The following is a 24,070-nucleotide window of genomic DNA, read 5'->3' on the forward strand; positions in this document are numbered from 1 at the left end:
TATATATATATATATATATATAGTCACTTAATTTGACAACAAAGATCCCTTTTCTTAAATTTTAACCACATTTTAGAAACCTATCTGTTGTAATTTAAATGTACTCAACAGCAAAGTTGGTTAGAAACAGGAGCTGTGGTCATGGTTTGAACTTCCTGTTTTAGCTGATGTTAAGGGACGACGCGTCGGTTAATAAGTTCCAACTTTAAACCGTTGTCTGAACGTTCATGAACCAATCACTCCACTGTGATCTATTTTTCTTCTGTGTGTTTTTCAGCGTGACCCTCATCCCTCAGTTTTTAAGCTATTTCAACAAATCATAAATCAAAACATTCAGCTGTTTTAGGACAATCCTTCTATGACTTTGGGTGCAACTTTAGCTTTTTGAAACATTTAGACTTTTCTGCCAGTGTTTGTCTCATGGGAAATGAACTGAGCTCATTTTAGATCCTTCATATCTTTAGATGTTTACAACCTTTGTACTGCGCCTTTCACATTTTGTTCTGGTTCAACTTCTTTCAGCTTCCTGTGCAAATTTAAATGTTTTTTTCAGCTACTTTCAGCTGTTTTTTTGCGCCTTTCAGAATCTTTCTACTATACCTACACAACATTTTTGTGCTTCTTCTATGTTCCATTCAGCTTACTTCTGCTAGTTTCAGTTATTTCAGCTACTATTTAGCTGTTTTTTTTTGCTACTTTAAGTTTTTCTCAGATAATTTCCACGTTTTTGTGCTCATTTCTGCTTCTTCCAGCCTAATGGGACAAACCTGTTATTTCTACTTTCTTCTGCTAATTTAAGCTTGTTCTACCGTTTCAGCTAACTTTTTAGCTTTTCTTTTTTTTTGGCTAACTTCAGCTGTTTGCAGATAAGTTCCAAGTTTATTTGTGGTAATTTCTGCTACTTTTAGCATAGTTACCATCTGTATGCTAATTTCAGCTTGTTGTGCTCCTTAGTTTTTTTATTTTATTTATGCTACTATTTAGCTTTTTTCATATTAAGTTTAGCTTTTTAAGCTAATTTCCAAAATTTTAGCTTCCTTCTGGTAGTTTAAGTTTCTTTCTACCTTTTCAGCAATTTTTAGCTATTTTCAGCTTTTTTAGCTAACGATAATTTCCTTATTTTTGTGCTCATTCCTGCTTATTTAAACATAATTAAGCAAATAGGCGTTCTTTCTGTTTTCTTCTGCTAATTTAGGTTCTTCCAGTTTAGCTACATTTCAGCATGTTTTTTTTATCCTAATTTCAGCTGTTTTTCAGCAAGTTCTTCTGCAATAAGCATTCAACACTGCATTTTTTGCAGGAAATGCGATTTCTCTAGTTTTTATTAAACTAGAAGTGTTCACATTTCAGACACGCTCGAGTAACAACAAACACCACCAACTGAAAAAGTGTCAGTGTTCCAGTACACTGCAAGTTCTGTCAACAGCAAAAACAACTTTTTCAACATTACGTATTTTTACCGTTACACACGTTCACAAATGAGATTTTAGTAATGCCAGTTAACATTCATCATAATTTCAAGGCAACTTTAAACTACTGATGAAACAAATGTCTTCTTTTGAAACAGGGCTGAATGAGAAAACGTTTTTACGTTTTATGGCTTTTTGCCATGTTTGATAAGAAAACAGCCACCCTAAAATAAGAAGCTACAAATTAAATCAGTAGTTAGTGTTGCTTTCTAAAAATCTGAACAAATAATATTGTCATCTTAATATTTGGAACCGGACAGAACATAAAATGAATGGGTCTAAATTAGAGCTGAAAATAAAATGCATGACGATCTGTCTGCATTTTTTAAATTACGGTACACATTAGCAGTTAGCGCAAAGTGCATTTTTACTGTAAATGTGATTATAATTTAGTAAATGTATATCCGACTCTTAAAAACATTGGACTTTTAATCATAAACTCTAAAATGTTTGCTGAGAGGACAAATTAAATTAAAGTAGTACCATAAATCAGTTTGACTTCTCTGTATAAACTACATACAGTAAGTGCTGCTGGCTGCAGTAATCTTCCTCCCAGTGCTTTCACTTCATACCTGGAGGTAACGGCCATCTTGTAAGCACGCACACGTAACAAAGACTGAACCAAGGAGTCAGAGCTTCCTTAAGCTCCACCGTTAGCCATGTTTGAATTTAAGTTTTCAAGAACATAAAGAGAACAAAATGGCTAATCAGACTTTGCAGGTACCAACTCTAAATTGTCCCTATAGGTGTGAGTGGTTGTCTCATTTGTCTCTGTGTCCTTGTGATGGACTGGAGACCTGTGTCTCACAGTGACTGCTGGATATGGGCACCAGTGACACCCGTGACCCAGAAAGGAGAATCGAGTCAAAACGATGGATGGACTTTGCAGTTACCATCCAAACCACTGGTCCTCGATCCTGGTCCTTGAGGGCCACTGTCCTCCCTGTTTTTAGATGCTTCTCTGCTTCAACACACCTGGTTTGAACAAATTAGTGATAACAGGAATCTGCAGGAGTTGAAAAGATAATTCAGTCACTAAACCAGGAGTTAGAGCAAGGTGGCCCTCAAGGACCAGACTGAGGGCCACTGAAAGTACTTCTTGGTAAAGCCAAAATGAAGCTGACGTTCCAAATGTTGGGTGCAAAAGTGAGTGACTCGCTGTGGGCAGGAATATTACAGTAAATATTTATCATAAATATACTAAATATCAACAGACATACCAAACACTTTGGAACTAAAACAGTTTTTGACCTGTCACTAATCCACTCATCCATAACCACTCAATGGAGCACGAGTTCTGTAAAGCACCTGTTCATTTAGCCTTGGTACTTTTTATCATGCTGAATTAAAAACACTGTAAACACGGGGTTTTTACGACGTCATTTCTAACATGGTGACGACCAAGTAAACATTGGGCTTATTGAGCGTATGGTTAACAAGAAGTAAGTCTACAGCTTGTTTGGACAAGGACATACTAAAGGCGGGAGATGATACGCTCGTACAGACTGGAGGTTTTATCACTCAGCCCTGCTGGTAAAGACACTGCTGGTACAGAACATGTGTGGTCTAGTTGGCTCAGTATCACAGGTAACATACAGACGTCATGTGAGGTTCGGTGAAATAAACTGCAGGAATACTTCTAGTTCAGGGCTATTCAACTGGCGGGCCCACGGGTGACTTCAATCCGGCTCACTCCTTTTCAAAATATATATTATTTGGGGGGTGGGGGGCTGGATTTGGGTTTCGGAGATCTGTTTATTGCATTTATGATCCAATGCAGTGAAAATAAACAAATAGAAAAGGTAACAGATCAATGTAAACTTTGGTTTATTTACATAGTGATTTGAATCGCTGGATGTCCGGCCCCCGAGCCGTTGGCTTTCAGAAATGGTGGCCCCCTGAGCAGTTTTGTTGAATAGCTCTGATCTAGTTCATCATCTGGTGTCGAACAGCGTCACTATTAGGCCTGTCACGATAACATTTTGCTGGTCGATTAATTGTCCTAGAAATTATTGCGATAAACGATAATATTGTTTGAAATTTGACAATAATTAGTTATTATTGTCAAATTTAAGAAGAAATGTTGGTTAATTTGTTTTGTAGTACCTTTTTTTTTACCACCGGATTGCAGTATAAGACTGCTTGAACCGAAGGATGGATAGTGAGGGAGCGAGCAGCGTGTGTCTTTAAGAAAAATGGGAGGGATGCCCCTTGACGTGACATGAGCTGTCTCTTCTTTCTTTATTCAGTTCTCAAAATGGCAGACACTCCGTGTGGTTTGAGCTCGTTAGCATAGCATTTTTCACACAAAGCCTTTAATAAAAAAAATAGTAAACAAGTTCTCAGCTTCTTTTTGCAGAGGAAAAACAACTTTTTTCCACAAAGGCACCGGTTTCAACCGTGAATTTTGGAGCTTCGACAAGACGGGAGTTTTTTTTCCCCCCGAGGTCGTAGCTTAGCTTCTCAGCTCGGCTGCTTTTAACGATCGTTAAAACGTGATTTTAAATAGAAAAGAGAAAGGGAGGGATCAGTGAAGAGCACCAGAGTTGAGCTTTTATCATCCAGTGTCTTCAGTAGAAAGAGGGAGACGAAGAAACGATAAAGCCGATAAATGAAAATTTAGGTCGATATATCATACGATTAATTGATTTATTGTTTATCGCGACAGGCCTATTCACAATAAAAGCTTTGAGCGATGCACCGCATGTAAATCTGTCACATTGACCGGGTAACCGTGATCTCAAATGTCACGTACAATAAAACATACATGGCAGTCTGTGATAACTTCCTTAATTTAAACAATTATATGTTAATGAAAAATAATGTGGCTACAGTCGCAGACCTACTTTACTAACAGAACCCCAAAGAGAGGCATGAAGAATTTAACTCTTACTTTCTCTTTTTGTTGGTGTTTCTCTTGTAATGAGGGTTTAAGGTCACATTTCTGCTATCCGACTAAAAAATGCTCAACTTTCTCATATTTCTTCTAATCAGATGAGCCACATTGGATGTGTGTGTGGATTACACATCACTGTCATGTTGTTGTTCTGGGAGCAGATGAGCGGGTGTGAGACTGATGTGGTTTATGGAGAAATAAAAAAAAGGTGGAACTATTAGCATCTTGTTTTAATGAGTATTTATGCAGAAGTTAACCTTTGTCAGGAATTTGAACTTCAAACGTCTAATTGGGATTTGATCAGATCTTCAAGTACTTTTAACAGTTTTTACCCATAAAAACACCTTTTGAAGTATTTATGTATTAATGAATACGACTTGAACATATAGAGGTGAATTTTATGTTTTATGTTAAAGTCAAGCTTTAAATAGTAACATGTGTTCAAGCAGGGTTGCTAAGACATCTGTAAAATATCCTGATGCATGCTCAATAATTCAGGTAGAAAAATCTAAAAAAAAAAAAGTTAAGTCAGGTCCTCTGGACGGATTCTTATTGAAACGTTTCATCTTTTTATCCAAAAGACTTCTTCAGTCTGAGGAGCTGCGATAAACTCGGTCTTATTTTCATTTCAGGTCTCTCTTGTCAATGAGTCCTCGAGGCTCAATGGGATTAACCTGTCTAAATAAAGGTTGAATGAATGAATTCAACCTTTATTTATACAGGCTAGCCTCATTGAGCCATGGGGACTTATATTTTTTATAGAAAATACGTTATTAAAGTACTGTGAATTTTTAGAATTATTTAGTGTTTGACATTTTTGTAGGAGACAAAAAACGAGTTTGATTTCAGTTTGTGAACTTGAGCACGATAATCTGATGTGAAATCATAGCCAGGTGAAAACGACCAGAGGACTTGAGTGTTTTCTTTGGAACGAACACGTGGAGGAAAATGGCTTTACCTCCTGCATTTTTTTTAGCTGGAGAAAAAAAAACCGAGACCTTTTCGAAACGGACAGTGAACACGTTTGTATTCAGCGTACGACGCTGCAGCCAGCAGAGGAAACAGCTGATGGTTCAGCAGCACTTTCACAGCTCACTGAAGCCTCTTTCAGACTCGCAACGCTTTCCAGAGACCTCATAAAACCTCGTACCGACTGAAGAGGTCAGCTTCATGTCTGACTGCGAGTCCTCGTGCTTTCCTGTCATAAATTTGAACCACAACCCAACCATGTCAAAACTAGAAACTCTTCATCATCGCTCGATTTCAGCGCGTTGCGGCCAAAGTTAACGGCTGCTAGCTACACTTCCAGTAACACTCCAGCTCACAATCTCACGTAATAAAAAAAAGAAAGACATCGATGTCTATTTCCAGAAACATCAAGCAATTATTTTAACTTTTGTATTTAATGCTGTTTCCCTTTGTTGTTTGTTTTAGAACTAATCACAAAAACATATTTGACTACAGATGAACGGATGACTTCACTGAAGTTGGCCACTTAAAAACAAATGGTCACACCTGTAGCCTAAAATCAATTACCAAGTAGAAAAATAAAGATGCAGCTGCTACAACCAGCTTCATGTAGCCTATGTTTTTTTTAAAGCTAAAATTCACTTCTACGTATTATTTTATCTACATTTGTCTAAATGTTCCATTTTTTCAAATGTATTTATAAAAATCATGTTGTATGCCTTGATTTCTAAAGATTGACAGCCATATAAACCTCATCAGTCAACCTCTACATCAGGACCAGTCAACTGGCGGCCCGCGGGCCATTTCCGACCCAAGGATGATTTCAGTCCGGCCCACCAATGAGTTCATAAAGGAAAAAAAAAATTGTGGGGTGTTGGTTTGGGTTTATGGGTTCTGTAGTCTCTCTCTACTTCTTGGTTCAACTTTTGCGGACTCGCTCTTTCAGGGATTTAACGATTGTCAAGTTTAATATTACTCAGGTGATTGGCACGGTACGAGATAAAAAGTTAACAAAAAAATACTTTAGACAGGTGCCGCCATTTTGTAGTTTTTTTTTCTTCTTCAATAAACCTACACTAACACATGTCTAAAGAACTACACTACCCAGAAGCCAGCAGTGCTTTCGGCCGCTGCTTTCTGCCGAAACGGAGGGAAAGTTTTTGCAAGGCAAATCTATTAAGCTCACAGAACTGGCAGGAAAGTGGAAAATTAATCCTGAAGCTCAATTATCCACGTGCACATCAACCTGGACGGGGCGGTGGGCTTCATTGCTGCCAGGTAGGTCTGCAGAACCAGAACCGAGCCCGATCGAAACCGAGCTGCTGTTCTGCAGAGCTGGCGAGTAAAATTTTGCAGTACTGTACAGTACTTACACATATGTTGTTAAAATTATGTAGGTTTAAGAGTTTAGAACATTGCAAGAGTGTGGGAAGGGTTTATAAAGCCTTAAAATATAAATAAATGCTAAATAAATATAGAGTTCATACTTTGTTGGTTTTTTATCTATCGCGGTAGTGTGTGGAACGTAACCCCCGCGATAATCGAGGGACTTCTGTATTGCATTCATGATTCAATGCAATAAAACAAATTTAAAAAGTAACAGATCATTGTAATACTTGGTTTATTCACATAATGACTTTAAACTGCTGGATGTTGGGCCCCTGAGCTGCGGGCTCTCAGTAACTGTGGCCCTGAGCAGTTTAGTTGAACAGCCCTGCTCTACATGTATGACATGTATGTCTTTGACTTTACATGTTCCATTATGTGACACACGAAGTGCCACAGTTGGTATACAGACAAAATAATAGATTTATGGCAGTCACAGAGTTCCCTCCTCCTGTAAAACCATCTCAGCTGTGAATATTGTTTGATTCTTTTTCTGAAACATTAGATAAACTTTTCCACAGTTGCCACTGAATCAACTTCTTCTACCAAGAAAATTCTCCGAAGGAACAAGAAAATCCCCTTGTAGTAATCTGATGTGCATGGAAACTAGGCTACTTCATAATAAGCCTTCACTTATTAAATTCTCATTAAACCTGTATATCCTCCAGCAGATTTGCAGAGTGCACTCAAACATTGTTACTGTAATATTTTTCATCCCCGAGTTCAAACAAATGTCAACAGGCAGAATAACCGTTCACAGCGAAGGCTAACAAAACACAGCTGGTTCCTGTGGTGTTGTCTCACTGCGGGACTGACTCCATGTCCCTCGAACTAATTTAAACAGACTAAATGCAGAAAAACTAGGTAGCAGACACTGAGGAGGAATGATTGCACTCCAAGCTTCGGTATTCTGTAATGAATGCTCTCAAGGACGGTGTTTAAAGTCGTCTGCTCTCAAATAAAACCGGGTTTGTTGGGCTGAACATGGGTGTTTGGGTTGATTCTTTGATATGAGCTTTAGTCCAATCAAAAGGAGAAAAAGGTGCAAAACTACAAGTGTTCAGGGAAAAGTGGCAAATTTCATAGACCCAAACTTTGAACCAGTGAGACGCAGTGGAAACAGAGGGCCAGGAAACTGGTGCCGAGCAGGTCCCCAAGAGCAGTCAGGTAAGGGATGGAGAAGTTGTCTGGGTCCAGATTTCGTCTCCACATCAAACGGATGATGAGGTCGGCAACATAAAGGAGGATAGCCACCTAATGGGGGGAGAAGAACTGACAGTAAGTATGAATTCAAACGTCCAATGCTCCAGTTTGATCAATAACTGTTTTAACACCGGAGATAGTTTTTAAATTTAGAAATAACATGAGGCACACTATCGGCTCAAAGAGCAGCTCAAACCTCAACTCTGGGCACCGTTTATTTCACACTTAGTTAACAGGTGGCCATTTTCATCGCACGGGCCAAAACCTGTCCAAAGAAACCTTTCCACTGTTTGTACCAGCCCGAATGTGAGGAACCTCAGGATGAACTGAGGGTCAGTGAGTTCACGAGAAGCTCTCACACAGAACAAGTGGGAGTTTTTCTCTGTCCCGGATGGGTTGAATGGGTTTACCTGCAGCAGGGCAGCACACAGGTAGCAGATGGTGAAGGCTACAGTGATGGGAGCCTCCTCTCCCTGCAGCAGAGAGATGGCGTAGAGGAAGACCAGGTGACCCGGTATGACCAGCATCAGCAGCACCCGAGCTGACTTGCAGTTCACCCCTGGGACATACAAAAATGGGTGTTTTCTACAGTTTGGTGAGAACAAACACTTTCCTCTATTCTGACATTGTGGAACTAAGTCCCTGTTGATGCTTTGTCCTGAATGATCTTCAACCTAAAACTCAAGAATGAGCTTTTTGTTCTTGACAAAAATAAAACGCATGTCTGTACCTGACTAATGCTATTAAACCATAATCCAGTGGTTCCCAACCCTGGTCCTTGAGGAACACCGTCCTGCATGGTTTAGTTGCTTCTCTGCTCCAACACACCTGATTTAAATGAACGGTGACTAACAGGCTTCTGCAACTGAGGATGTAATTAAATCACTGAATCAGGTGTGTTAAAGCAAAGAAACAACAAAAACATGCATGATGGTGTTCCTCAAGGACCAGAGTTGGGAACCACTGCAATGTATCTTACTGGTGGTTTTGTTGGCCACCTATCAGTGGTATTACATACATATACATTTTCTTTATTTTCATCCATATTCATATAAGCAGGTTCTGCCACATGATAAAAAAAAACATGTTTTTGTGATATTAACTGAGTGGTATAATACGAAGACCGTTTAGTAAAGCTGTTTGTTTTTCCATTAACTGGTTTGACAGATCCAGATACTTCTTTATAACAAGCTCCATGATGGTGTTTTTATTTTATTTTATTTCAGTCTTTCCTCTTCAGGCTCGGGGCACATGCACAATGGGCATTTTACAAATCCTTGAATGTTTATTCTGCGCCAAGTTGTCCCGATATTTCATTCAAAAATAGCACTTTCCACAAATAGAGAGAAAATGAGGATACAAAAGTCCTTACAGGAAAGAAAAAGGCAAAACAAAAAAACTTCTGCTACAATCAGGACAAGACAGGAATGAAGTAAAAGTTGTTGGAAATGCAACAAAATGAGGTCTTTACAGCAGCACAGAAAAAAACAAACATTTATTATCTTTCATACTCAAAATGTTTAGTTTCTTCTGATTCTGTTACAATAGACAAACTGATACTAATAAAACCAAATAAAAATGGTATACAGTAGTCCCTTGCTGCTTCGCGGTTCGTTTATCGCGGTTTTTCAAAATAAGATTGAACATGACGCACAATTGGCTGATTGATGGATGAGCTGCATGATCGGCATGGAATTTTTATTTAAAATAAATTATTTAAAATTATTTAGCACCTGCTGCACCTTTGTGCAGCCCATACTGCAGGATAAACTTCCTCCTGCAGCTGATCAGCTGTTCACCGTGCAGAATGGAGAAATGGGCGTGGCCAAGAGCGCTTGCAGGAGCGGGAGAAATCATGACATTCTGTGCTCTTCTAGAGCGTTTAGAAACATGGTTTAGAATATTGTAATAGTGTGGGAAGGGTTTAAAATGCCTTAATAATAATAATAATAATAATAAAATATATATTCTAAAATAAATACTACTTGTAGTATTATTCCTACTTTGAGTTTTTTCAGTTATCGCGGGGCTTTTTAAGTCTTGTTGAATCCAAAATCAGCAACTGTGAACAGACTTTCAGCAAATGCGAACTAATTCTAAAACCATGTTGCCGACATCAACCAGCTGGTTTATTTTATTATTTGTTTTTACTTTAGCTGCAAAATATTTTAGGCAGCACAAAGTAGGCCTCACGAATCAAAACATTGCATTATTAAAATGCATTCTGCAGGAAAAATAGTTCAGTACATAAAGATGGTATCATGGTTAAATTAGCTGAGTAAAATGTTAACATTTAAATGAATGTGGTACAACATCCATCCATCGATCTTTACCCTCTTCTTCACTTGTGACACTAAAACGTAACGTTTCACATCTGCATGGAGCATAAATCACAGGTACAGATGTGCAGTACAACCCTCAGGTCATACGACAAGTCGAGCTGTTTCGGACACTAAATTCAAAACATCAAATTTAAAAAAAAAAAAGTGAAGAACAAATATGGAATAAAGTTGCTCTGTCTTTCAGGACACATGTTTAAGCTGATAATCAGAATTCAAACATTTTTGGTAAAACCTGTTTTCATTTCATGTATGAACTTGTCAGGGAGGCTCAGCATACCTGAGGAGAAGAAGGTGATGCAGGGATTGGGCCAGTGCTGGCTCATCTTGTTGGGCAGCACCCCTGGAACACTCCACAAGTGCAAGTAAGTAGAAATCCTGCTCGCCTGGATGGCCACCAAGTTACCACCCACTCCTACACACGGGATGTCAGGAGATGGGTTTAAGATTAGAGTTAGTCTCACTACAGACCAGATTAAAGTGCACCGCAGAGCAAAATGCAGCCAAATTTGACTTTCACATTCTAAAAATACAAGCGTGGCAAAACATAGTGCTTTATGAGAGAACTAATAAATAAACAACAGAATAATAACAGAGAATCCACTTTAAAAATAATTATTTGTCACTTTTTCAATAAAATGAATCAGACTAGAAAAATGTGCAGCGTGAACGCCGAGCGCTCAGGGACTTACAGTAACTGAAATTAGTCAACGAGCTGAAACTTAGTTTAAATGTTAAATCAAACGGAACAGAAGCTAATACTAGGAAAACATTAGCTACAAGCTAAAATGAGCAAAATGAAAGCTGGAAGCTAGAATTAGCAATTTTGGTGTTAAAAGATAAGATTGGCAAAATTTGCTAAAAAAAATTAAATGGCGCAAAGAAAATGCTAAAGCAGATTTCAAAACCAAAATGTTTTCAAGGATTTGAAGAGATCTCAATTTTTTTTAAATATATTTATTATCTGAGTGACAGGAGCTTTTGTGTTAATGCTGGTAATATATTATCTGCTTCAGCACATCTTTCCTACAGGGTTCCACAGGGTTTGATTCTTGGACCCCTTTTGTTTTCACTGTATCTGCTCCCTTTGGGTCCATCCTGAGGAAACATGGTGTTTCTTTTCATTGTTACGCTGATGATTGTCAGATTTATCTGCCCTTAAAACCCAATATCTCATGCACAATTCTCCTTCTGTTAAAATGTCTTGATGACATTAAGGCACGGATGGCTTCAATTTTTTTTATTTTAAAGTCATAGCACACTATTCCCAATGGAACTGAATGTTTTGATAATTGAACAGTTCATCGTATGTGAAAGAAAATGTAGAGAAAACCTATAAACATGAAAACAGTGTGCTTAAAAAGTCTAATTATTTCTTTTTAAACATCATAATCAGCTGAACTATTCTGTTCTACACAAAAATAAAATAATTTTAGTGCGTAAATCTCAGTTTTAACACAGAACAATATCACCGGACTCAACGGATCTTTGACCCAAAAAACACTTGTAGAAACACTCGTCTGTCCTAATGAGTTACTTAAACTAACAGAACAGATTCATACTGGTCTGTGGGGTCGGTGACAAAAGCGTTCATTATTAGTGCTACAGAGAAAAGTTTTACCTGAACTTTAGAAAGTATTAAGATAAACGTGCACAGATTCATTCATTTTCTTTCTTTATACGTCTCATTAGTGAAATGAGCTGAAGCAGCCTGCAGCCAGGGTGAGAACCTGCTTCTGCCAAAACCATCATGTCAAAACTCTGGCATGTGTTTTAAAAAAACAACCTAATCAATTATTTCCGGATTTATTTATTCTTAACTACACGTGAGATGTTTTATGAAATAGAAAAACCAAAATTATTTCATTTGTGTCTGGGTAGCGACCTCATCGTAGTTAAATTTTTAACTGACACTAATTCTGCAGCTGACACGACTGAGCCTAATTTATTCAAGTCCGACACCTTTCCAAATATCTGCCCTTAACGTAATATGACAGGGGTGTTTGTGTGAAATAGAGAGACTACCTCTAAGTCAAACGTCATATAGGGTTTACATGCAGTCCTGCGAGTGGAGATGGGAAATTCAAACCAGACTGACACTTCTAAGTCAGCGGAGCGGTGCAGCGAGAGTTCGGCTTGAGAAACAGCAGAAACAAAATGAGAACAGTGACAGAGAGCCTGGATGTTATTAAAGGCCTGTCAGCTGCACCGGGACACCGCTGGTGATTCACGTCCACTTCTCTTCGGTACGCAGAGGCTTTCTGCACGCACCGCCTCACAGCAAAAGCACATTTTTACCTCCACCTGTGTCTGATTCCTAACCACAAACCCTGAGGTAAAGCCTAAATCTCAGATTTCTGCAGCCCCATGGGACTTCCTCATGCAGAAAGGAGTTGAAAGGAAATCATGGAGTTTCTATAAATCTGATTTGAGGTGGATCAGTTCAAATTAACTCAATCTGCAAAACTGGCACCCCCCCCCCCCCCCATTTACTCATTTTTTTGGTCTTAATTAATTTATTTATTTAAATCTTGAACTGCATTAATTATTGAATAAAATAACGATAAAGCATTTTAAATTTTAAAACAAAAAAGTTTTTGCCTGTACTGTTAGCAAAATATCACCCAATAAACAACAACTGTATAACTTTTGGACTCAATCCAATCCAAGATGGCCACCACACATGCTTGATATTAGCCAACACAAACTGACTATAACTCTGTCGATTTAGCAAATATTAAGACACTATTTTTTGTGACAGCAGCTGAGAATTATCCTCAACACAAACGGCAACCACTAACAGATCACAGGTGATCGTGCAATATGTCATTAACTGGTTCATGCATTTGTCACGTCTGGACTGGACTATTGCAATGGTTTATTATCTGGATGTCCAAAAACTTCTTTAAAAAATCTTCAGTTGATCCAAAATGCTGCTGCCAGAGTCTTAACTGGAGTTAGTGGGAGAGATCATATCTCTCCAGTTTTAGCTTATCTCCATTGGCTCCCTGTCAAATCCAGAATAGGATTAAAAATCTTACTTCTAACCTACAAAGCTCTCAACAACCTAGCTCCATCTTACATTACTGATCATATACCATATTTTTCCTGAACTACCCATTAGTTAGTTGGTGCTGCTATAGGCTTAGACTGGTGGAGGACACATTGGCCGCATTTCCTCACTCTGCTGCCGTCTTTACTTACTCTACCTGTTTGTAATTATTTCTATCTTAATGTGTTTTTATCTTTCCTCCTATAGAAAGTTCACCTGGACCTGTCATTCTGTGTTTGTTTCTCCTTCCTGTTCCTCTCAAACCCAGCTGATCGAAGCAGATGGCCGCTCGTCCTGAGCCTGGTTCTGCTGGAGGCTTCTTCCTGTTAACGGGAGTTTTTCCTTTCCACTGTCTCCTTTGTGCTCGCTCGGGATGGGAGACTGTGACCAAGTGAAGACTCAACAAGTCTGCTTCCTTAGAGAACTTTTACTAATTGGCATTTTGTATGTATGTGAATGTTTTTGTACAGTGCCCTGAGATCACTTGTGACTTGGCGCTATATAAATAAACTGAACTGAATTAATTGCACAAAACGTAACTCAATAGTTTGAAATTTAAAGGCGTGGGTGCAACGCATTGTTTTTACAGAACTATTTTGATTCATTTAGGTGTGTTTGTATTAGCATTTACTTTGACTACATGTATCTTGTATGCATCCTGGTATTTAGTCTAGTACTACCATTCATTTTAGGATGAAAGACCAAGATTCAAAATGAAGTGAGAAAAGTCTCTTTCTTTTTAATAAAAGGCACAGCTGACGATGTTTTTCCTGCTGAAGTAATGAGTACATTTTGTGAAGTTTTTACACAACTTGTCCTGTTGGGATGGTAATGGAACTTTTAAGCGATGCATCAAAGCCGTCCAGCGTCCCGCACCGTGGCCTCAGCTCATCGGAAAATAAGCTGATGGTTGTGAAAACGCTCCAGCAGCTTCGTTCACAGGAGATACCGGCAGTTCTGCCAGTTTCAGCCCATTAACTTCAATTCTTGTGCATTTTATTGTTGGAGCCAAACATTTTCCAAAGTATTACGCATCGTTTTCGATGTATTTTCTGCCTTCCAGCCAGCAGCCATTTAAATCAACTTGGGGGGGGAAACGGAAATGCTTGAGTTCGGGCACCATTGCAGGGTAACTCGGTTCAAAGCCATGACTCTGAGAAACAAATACCTCGTCGGTGCGTCTGCGCCATAAAAGTTTCTGGGGCTCAACTCTTTCTGCGCAGCATAGATTTGCTGTCAAGTATCAAGATGTTAAAATAACTCTCTGATCAGATAAAATCTGTGTGTTCTGATTGAATCTGATATGAGTTTGTTTTATTTTACAGCTGCTACTGTTTAACAAGATAAAACGCTTAAATAAAAATCTGGATGCAGGCTTTTATTTAAAAACGCTTTTGACTGAAAAACTCTGAATATTCAGAGTGCTCGTACACCACAGCGTGACCAAACCAATGTTTGTTTCCCAGCTTTGTTTTATTTCTAACAGTCCCTTGAAGTTGTGCTTTTTAATTAACTTTTTTGTTTGTGCATTTTAAAACACAAGCCAGAAAAACTAGAACATATGTGAGCATTCTGAAAGTTAATTAATCTGGTCTGGTGTTTTTGTTGAGGATAATGAGGAAGAAAATATTTCAAAACAGCAACTAATATGCTGTTCAAGATCAGATGACAGTTTAATTTCTAAACATAAAGGTACGACTTGAAGACAGGATTAGGTTGAACGGTGCTGTCTTGTTAGTTCAGAAGTAACTAAATCATGAAGGACTCAAGCTTTTAACGCCCCAAAGGTAAAGACAGAGATGGTTGCAGGAGAAATTAATTTGAAGATGATTTACCATAATTGTCGGTCTATAGAGCGCACCTGAATATAAGCCGCACACTAAATAACGTGTAAGCCGTGGGTGTTCACCTTGTAACGAGTGGCAGCACACAGCTACTGAGAGAGATGTGCAGCTCTTGTAGCTCAAGAATCCACCACCAGGTGGCGTTTTACGGACTTTATTTTATTGTTCAACACACACACACAGACAGTGAAGCCCACAGGTCTTCATGACAACTCACTCATGGTTACTCTACTGAATGCCCTAACACAAACTAACAAAATAATTATAACAGTAACAACAATTTGTGCAATAACACACACAAAAAACTACGCTAAACAGTAAGGCTGCGCCATATCATATCGTTCATGATAATACCAGTAAAAAAAGCTTGCCCGGGAAAATAAATATCATGATATGCTAATTTCATGACATAAGTACGTCAGTGTTTTCCCCGCCCCGTTAACAGAACCGAGCGCGCCGAACTACCGAACTGAACTGCGTACCCCTCCATCCATGTGTCGGTACTGGTGTAACGCTAATTGGCTGCGCACAATAACTAGCTAAAAAGCTAAAAACAAACAACGCATGGCTTGGCTGCGTTTCTCCACCCAGCGCTAAACTGCGGGTACAGACAGTGACAGCTCAACTGTCTCTCCCTCCCCCCCACCCACCCACGCAGCTCGGCTTTTTTCTCTCCCCCCACCCCGCTCTGGGCTGCCGGTGTTGGCCCAGCGTGGCTGCGTCTCCCCCGCTCTAAACTGCCGATACAAACACGCAGTTCTGTCTCTTGAGTTCCACAGTTCATGGACCAAGAACAGAGCCAGGTGATCAGAGACAGAGCATCAGAGAAATGAATCATTCCTGCAGGAACAGAAGAAGCTGAAACTCCACAAGCTTCAGGGTCAGCTGAAGACACCATGTCACAAGTTCTGGAAGTTATAGCTCATTTAAAGGCAACATGTGTTTTGTTGTATGTTACATTTATGCTCAGCAGATCTTAAGCTTCATTTGATTCAGTTATTTTGGGAAACTGCACGTGCACTTTAGTTTTTGTGGTGGATTTATTGATCTATATTTTGTGCAGACTTTTTCAATCTAAATAACAGAAGGATACTTGTTATTTTTATACTTGGAGACTGAATACTTTACTAAATCAAGTAATTTCAGTAAAATTAACAACTGTTGTGTTTTTTAATTTTTATATAATACTGCAAAGCAACTTAAGTTAATTTTGTCACATGAATAACTGATTTCTTTTTTTTTTTTTTTGTTATCACAAAATTTATCGTTATCGTCAGAATGCTCTGAAATATCACAATATTATATTTGAGCCATATCGTCCACCCCTACTAAACAGCTAACCAAAATTATTAACAATGAATATAAATTTTACCCATAATCCCTCCCTGAGGCCATGTGACCAGCAGTTGGCTTAACATCGGTAAAACAGGTTCTAACCATTTCTGTGTTGGTTAAGTTTCATTAGTGGTGGCTGTCATCTTGAACTGGGACGACTCCAAATGTGAATGAGTTGTGGATCTAAATCCAGTGGTTACTTACCGAGAGTTTCATTCAAATACATCCGGTGGTTCATGAGATATTTTACTAACGGACAGGCAGGGTTAATAGTTGACGACAAAGTTTTAAAAACAGCTCCATTAATGAGTCTTTATAATATGTGTTGGGGATGAGGCTCAGCTACTACCACACCACATTTGATCAGTGTTTTTTTTAATGGTTTTGTTAGGTCTGTGTTCTGTTTGCTAAGGCTGCTTAGCTGTGGGGGCCATCTTGAATAGCACTGACTCCCAAACTTAATCCACTGTTCATCCAGCGATTACTTATAGACTTTCATTAAACTCCACGCCCTTGACATATTGTGTTAAAGCAACATACAAACACAAACACAAACATGGGGAAAGCCTCTGGATCTTTGTTGTTGGCAGCAGGTAATAAAAACGGATCATCTTACCGTTAATGACAGGAGTGAAGACAGCCATCCCTTCAAAGTTGGGATCGCTCACCGTCTTGTCCAGAATGAGGCCTCCAAAACTGGAAAATTCCACATACATTTACCGTCTAACCATTATTTAAACTTCTTTATACATTGTATGTCCTGTTCAACTCTATAGTTTATAAAAGAAATTGACAAAATCATAAACAAACGACAAAGACATGAAAAAGAATCAGGCAATCAGAGGCGCTTAGTGTTTAGAAAAGTCATGAAAGCACCACGGTTTCTGCATGTGCCTGAAACAACCCGTCACTCGGATGAAGTAACTTTATTATAACTCGTGCAAGGGTTATTTTCTTAGCTACTTTTTCTAAGTGAATTAGGTTGTTAGTAACGAGAGAAATTCATCAAATTGATTTTAGAGTCTACCTGCTGATGGACATGGCTACTATGACAGGCTGCCACCCCGAGCTCAGAACCTCTCTGATCTGAGGACTTCGCCGGGCCACCACCACCCAGACAGGGATCAGAGCTAAGAAGAGCAGGCACACGGCGGGGGACAAGTACCAAATGTCTGAGGAAAGGAAAATACACCAAATGATTAAATTTAAATTATAAGAATAAAGATATAGAACTGACAGAAGCAGTCAGCACCGTGGAACAACCAGCATGAGTCATGGTAAATATGGATTCAATTAGGCCTGTCGCAATAAATCAATTAATTGCACGATAAATGAAAATGATCAACTTATCGTTTCTTCTCTTCTTTTCTCCTCTCTTTGCTAAAAGCAGCTAAGCTGAGAAGCTAAGCTACGAGCTAAGCTAACAGGCCGACCTCGGGGGGGAAAAAACCTCCGTCTTGTCGAAGCGCCAAAATTCACGGTTGAAACTCGTGCCTTCGTGTAAAAAGTTGTTTTTCTCTGCAAAAAAAAGGCTGGGAACTTGTTTACTGATTTTTTTTTTTTTTTATTATTAAAAGCTTTGTGCGAAAAATGCTATGCTAAAGAGCTCAAACCACACCGAGCGTCCGCAATTTCGAGAACTGAAAACGAGGAAGGAGAGACAGCCCATGTCACGTCAAAGGACCTCCCTCCCATTTTTCTTAAAGAGACACGCTGCTCGCTCTCGCACTATCCATCCATCGGTTCACAGTCAACATTTCTTCTTAAATTTTACAATTACTAATTATTTTCAAATTTCAAACAATAGTATAGTTTATCGCAATAATTTCTGAGACAATTAATCTCCCAGCAAAGTTCGTGACGGCCTAGATTCAATAAATGTTATTTAACACATTTACAATTATACACTTCCAAATAAATGTGTTTTTATCCACCTTAAGTGTACTACTGCCAAAGCTCTTACACAAAATTAATCTTAATTACTATTACTACTAATAATATGGTTAAAAAAACATTTGTCGTTTTTAAACTCTCCAGGTTCTGCAAAAAGTTCTACAGCTTCATACGCACTCAGTGATTTTTATTATATATTTTTACAGTCTTAGTTGGGAAGAAAGTTTCCCCCAGCTGTGCCTGTATAGGACTTCTGCACAACTGAAGATTTTCCAATCTATAAATGTTTAGACCAGTTTGAAAGAATGTGACAAGTTTATGCTACGTGTGTTTAGAAGTATTACAAACATTTCTACATGAACGATGAGCCCACTGCCATACAGCGGGACCTGGGACACTGGAAAAGGCACATGCTCAGAAACAGATCAACTGTCAAACTCCAAAGAAAGTTAAAGGGCATTTCAGTTAAATAAATATTCTAAATAAGAAGCACAAAATGAGTAAAATGAGCTGCTTTGATATATTTTTTAAACTGGTCTTTGCTGCCACCTAGTGGACTGATCTGAAATACACCATTTCTAACAGACAAAATATTCCTGTTATTAGGTCGGGGTTTCTTCTTGTTTCTTACCTTTATATTCATAAAGCGTGCTGCTGACCCCAGCCAGAAGAGACAGGGTGATTAAATCCCCCAGACTGGCAGCGATGGGGGTGGCCACGTTGTCAGGGTTGATCCCCACCTTCCTGGAGCCGATGATCACTCCAATCATCACGAGGCCTACAGGAGGAAGAAATGAAGAACAATTAGTCTGAGACGATGAAAACAAAGAAATAAGTTGTCACTTAAAGGTTTAAAGAGAGCAGAGAGATTCACTGGCTTCTGTGACAGCTCTCATCTTGGTTTGCAAAACGACAAAAGGACGAAGAACCGTGTATTCAACATAAATAAAATGATTTTTACAGCATCAAGAAGCCACAGAGTGACAGCCGGAAGAGACAAGAACTCAACAACAGATGAATAACTCATCTATGATGTTAAATGAAAACCGACAAAAAGAAACATTTCTCTGCTCCAAGCAAACAAGAATAAAAGATGTAAACTTTTTTTTTTTTTTTTTTTTTGCCCACACAGCACCAACTTAACATTGCAACGAGTTATAAACACTGTATCAATGTGTAATTAACTATTACTAAATACAATATTATGTCAGCACGGGGTGCTTTTTGGGAAACGGTTGAACAGATAAATGGTGAACATTCTGCATGATTTAAAGTAGACAAATTAAAATTAAAAGTCGAGACTGTTTTTTAATTCATTAACTGAACTAAAGGGATCAAAAACAATAGTGCAGTATTATGAACTTTTAGTTTTATTTAAAGGATATGTTTTGGATGTTCTTTCAGCATTCAATCTTTGTTTTAATGTTATTACAGAACCTTTTGGATACCACTGATGGATAAACCTATTACTGTTTATTATTTGTGGTGAGCAGCATGATAGTTTATTGAACTGTTGCAGATTTTAAAGCAGTTATTTTACAGTTTAAATGTATGCAAATATATTTTTGAATCATTTTGACCCTGCCCAGGTATTAAAACCCATCAAGGCATCGTTGAAAAACATCATGGCCACCAGAGGCAGTTAATGCGCTCGTCACATTGTTCTTCTCCGAGTTATTAGAGTCTAACATTAGGACCCTCTTTTTACGTGTTTCTGGGGTTAATTAAAAAAAGGTTTTGCCTTGGCTTTTTTAACAATGCACTCAACGGCAAAATATATAATTATGACAATAAAATATCAGATTTTCTAGTTGGGATATAAACTAAGCATAAAATCGATAGAGCAGGTAAAATATTTACTTACTTGTGACGTGTCCCTGTGTCATCTATGTCAGTGTGTCTAATTAATCCATTTGCTCTCTCTGAAAAAGCTGATTGGCCGGAAGCGGTTTAAAAGGACTAAGCTCCGCCTGCTGGCTGAGCGAGGGAGGCCAGAGGAGACGTTGTTCTGATGGCTGTTGGTTTTGCTCTCTCCAGCCTCGCTCCTGCTCCTGTCAGAGATACCTGTGGTTGCACCTGTTACTGTTTTATGGTTGAGCGGTGTGTGGTTGCGACTGGAAGTTACCGGCTTAGTTTAAGTTTGCGTTTTTTGTTTGTAGGGTTAGACCCTGGACCATAGGGCGAGGGGAGCAGTCTGAATCCGACTGCCAGCTGCTGGCTGGTTTGGGGCTTCTCCTTCTTTTTTGTTTGTTTTAGCCGGGGCTCCCAGTTTATGTTCAGATAATTGGTTGACTATTAAAGTTTTGTCTAAACTATACAATCGTCTGGGCTTCATATGTTCTGCGTCCTGCCATTTACTCATGGACTTATCAGGACCATAACATATTTGGGGGCTCGTCCGGGAAAATATTTAGCAGTTTGTCTTTCTGAGGGGAAACTTTTATATCAAAGTAACACTTTTTTCTGTTTTTTTTTTTGTTTTTTTTAATGTAATTTGTCCCTTTGAAGTGAAACGTTACTGTGACGTTTGCCGTGCACAGCTCGTCGTACCTAAAGACAGAGCAGCCAGAAAGGCAGTGGTGATGCTGCTGGCACACAGAACAGCTGCCTGATCCAGCTCAACTCCTCCTCTGGAGATTGAACCTAAACAAATAGCTGCCAGTGCTGCGAGGAAGCCCACCACTGTGGCCTGGACCTGCAAGAAGAGACAGAGCTGCATCAACGCAAGTCGTCAAGTCCACTTTATTTATAAAGCACATTTAAAAACCGCAGCTGTTACCAAACTGCTTAACAATAAAAATGAATGCACATCAGTGAACGTGACATCTGAAGAGCGATACTCAAGCAAGGAGGAGTGATGTTGTGAAATGTAAGCAAAAAAAAGTCAATTACTACGTATTTACTTTAATTGTTGAAACAAATAAAAAAGAATAAAAACAATTAAATATTTTTATTTTATTTTAGATATAGTTGTGTTGTTGGGTTGATTCATCTTAAAATGACCTCAAGCAATAACAGAGAATCTCAGTAACTTGCAAATATTTAATAACAATTACCTGAAAAACTATTGAAACAAAAGGTAATTTTATCTTTAACAGAAATTGTTAAAAGCTCTTAAACATTTAATAGTAAAATGGTGCTCTCTCTAGTTCCTTTTGGTAATTTCAGCTTCTTTCTGCCTTTTAGCTACTATTCAGCTGTGGGGTTATTTTTGTTTGTTTTGTTGCAAATTTCTGCTTTTTTGTGCAATTTCTGCTTCTTTCAGCTTAAGTGTGCACAGTTGTGCTCTCTCCACATCCTTCTGGTAATTTAAGCTTCTTTCAACTTTTTTAGCTACTATTAAGCAGTTTTTTTTTTTTTGGCACATTTGTGCTTTTTTTTTCAGCTATTGAAGTTGGATAGTAACTATAATAATAAATATAAACAGGACCACAATAGGCATTCACACAAACATTTACAAAAACTTGTCTGGAAAAACTATTTATCCCTGAAGGTAATTTTATCTTTAACATAAATAATGCCTCTGCTATGAATTAAATCTTGATCCTAATTCCTCTAAATCTACAACAGTTACCTCTAGATTTATTTTTAATTTTTTTGTTTATCATTTATGTCGTAAAGCTGCTTTTCTATGTACATTTAGTGCAAAAACTAAACTAAAGGCACAGTGAAATACCACTTCTGTTGTAAATAATTCAAAAGACTGTATGTATTTATAGCTGAATTAAATCTTAAAGAGCTCAAGAAGCTCTCGAGCAGCACACACCCAGCTCCGTGTGAATGCAGAGGCTGTTACCTGGATCAGGGCCAGATTGCTGCACACCATTGTCCACTGTTTGTCAGAGTCGTCCATTTGACCCGTGTTGGCCTAAAAACGAGAACCCGCAGTTAGACATCTTATTGCTGTACATCAGCTAAGAGATGAGAAAAAAGAGTAAAAGCACAAAGAAAGTCATGACTCATAATTATAATCCCAAAACAACAACATAAATGAGTACCATATTTTCCAGCGTATAAGCTGCAGTTTTTTTTTTTGCATAATTTGCATGCCCTGCGACTTACACCCCGAAGCAACGTATTTATATATTTTTCACCATATTGATGAACCAATTTTTGTCTGAGATATGACTGTTTTCATTCATTCGGACTGAAAATATTGAACACTACCATTTTCAGCCGCTAGATGGCACTTGAGTGGTATGGCACTTTGATTTAACAAAGTTTATTCCTAATTTTATTTTAGATGATCAATCATTAAAGAAGCTGCTCTCTTTGAGCCAACACACAGTGCAGTCTCTATGAGCATAAACAGGTAGTAATAAAAGGAAACCACACCGATGCTTTCTTTCAGCTGCCTCTTCACAACATGAGTAAAAGGTTCTTACAGCAGTAGACAGTCGAGCCGCCAAGGTCATCTCCAGGTTTCCTTTGAGACCGACCAGAGCAGGAACAAGAATAAAAACCTCCGTTATCACCCTAAACACCTCCCAGTGCTGAAAAACACACAACACAATAAATATCAAACAGCTGCAAACCAGAAAAGAGCTAAGAAAAAAGTTAAAACGTCAAACCAACACATTCCTGTTCGGAGGAAGCCCATCAGGAACCCCCTGAACCGCACTCCCTCCCCTCTTGTGCACTTCATTCAAATCATTACTGTATATACTCTAAACTAACCCAGTAGCCTGCTTGCTTCTTTTCAGCACACACTTCAGTCAGCCTGCTGCTTTCTAGCTGAAGCTTGTGCTGACAAGTTCAAGATGGTTTAAATCTTTAAATAATGTTCAAGAAACTTGTGGTGTGAAAATGACAAGTTAGAAAATACTGATAAATGGCAACAACTATCTAATTTCATTTTTTATGCTCCTTTCAGGTTTCTGCCAATTTCAGCTTTTTTTCTGCCTTTCAGCTACTTTTTACGTATGTTTCTGCTAATCTTAGCATTGTCTTGCTATGTTTGGGGTTATGATTCTTTAAAATCTTTTAAACTTTTTATGCTACTTTCAACGTCTTTCAGCTGATTTAAGCTTTTTTTTGTTTGTTTTTTTTAGCTTTTTCAGCTACTTTTTTTGTTGTGGCTAATATCAGATTTTTGTAACATTTCAGCCTCTGCCCGTTTTAGCTTATTCTGCTCATTTTAGCTCCATAACCTTTTCTATACACGTCTGCAGTTTTTCTACTCTTTTCCATTTTTATTTTCCCTCTTTTACTTCATTTCAGCTGTTCAAATTCAACTTGCATTAACAAGTAGGCGATGGAACCTTTTCAGCCTGGTTTCAACTTCTTAAGCAGCTTTCTGCAAAAATCATTCAGCAGTTAGCATTCACAGTGGATTTTCACAAGAAATACACCTTCTCTAGTTTCCTTTGTGCTTTTCTTGGCAACACTGTAAAGTCAAGGCAAACTTCTAAATGACCCACGTCATGTTCAAGCAAAAACAGACACGATGATCTCTTGTCGGCTGTCACAAATGTTGAAACGGAGCAGATTTTGAACAAGACATTCCATTATAAAGTACACATTATAATAGAAAAAAATGGGTGCGTGTTGACGTTCTCCTTAGGAGTGACAAGGATGGATAAGATTAGGAATGAGATCATCAGAGGTACAGCACAGGTTGAACAAAAGATATAATGTTAGAGAGGCCAGACTGAGATGGTTTGGACATGTCCAGAGGAAGGACA

The 24,070-nt window shown here is 38.4% G+C and overlaps 1 protein-coding gene across 2 annotated transcripts in view; it reads right to left on the minus strand.

Moving 5' to 3' along the window:
* Window positions 1–7,690: 7,690 nt before the first annotated feature.
* The window catches only part of LOC119417176 (solute carrier family 41 member 3), a 29,895-nt gene continuing 13,515 nt past the window's right edge, over window positions 7,691–24,070 (minus strand). For both annotated transcript variants that reach the window (XM_037684387.1, XM_037684389.1), the window contains 9 exons: window positions 22,772–22,879; window positions 22,183–22,254; window positions 20,937–21,081; window positions 19,018–19,164; window positions 17,521–17,665; window positions 17,110–17,189; window positions 10,543–10,677; window positions 8,334–8,482; window positions 7,691–7,974 (listed from right to left, as the gene is read on the minus strand). In XM_037684387.1, coding sequence (XP_037540315.1) covers window positions 7,801–7,974; window positions 8,334–8,482; window positions 10,543–10,677; window positions 17,110–17,189; window positions 17,521–17,665; window positions 19,018–19,164; window positions 20,937–21,081; window positions 22,183–22,254; window positions 22,772–22,879 — 1,155 coding nt within the window. In that variant the 3' untranslated portion in view covers window positions 7,691–7,800. The remainder of the gene's footprint in view (window positions 7,975–8,333; window positions 8,483–10,542; window positions 10,678–17,109; window positions 17,190–17,520; window positions 17,666–19,017; window positions 19,165–20,936; window positions 21,082–22,182; window positions 22,255–22,771; window positions 22,880–24,070) is intronic.

This window comes from Nematolebias whitei, chromosome 11 (genome assembly GCF_014905685.2).
Source record: "Nematolebias whitei isolate Nwh7 chromosome 11, NemWhi1, whole genome shotgun sequence".
Classification (NCBI taxonomy): domain Eukaryota; kingdom Metazoa; phylum Chordata; class Actinopteri; order Cyprinodontiformes; family Rivulidae; genus Nematolebias; species Nematolebias whitei.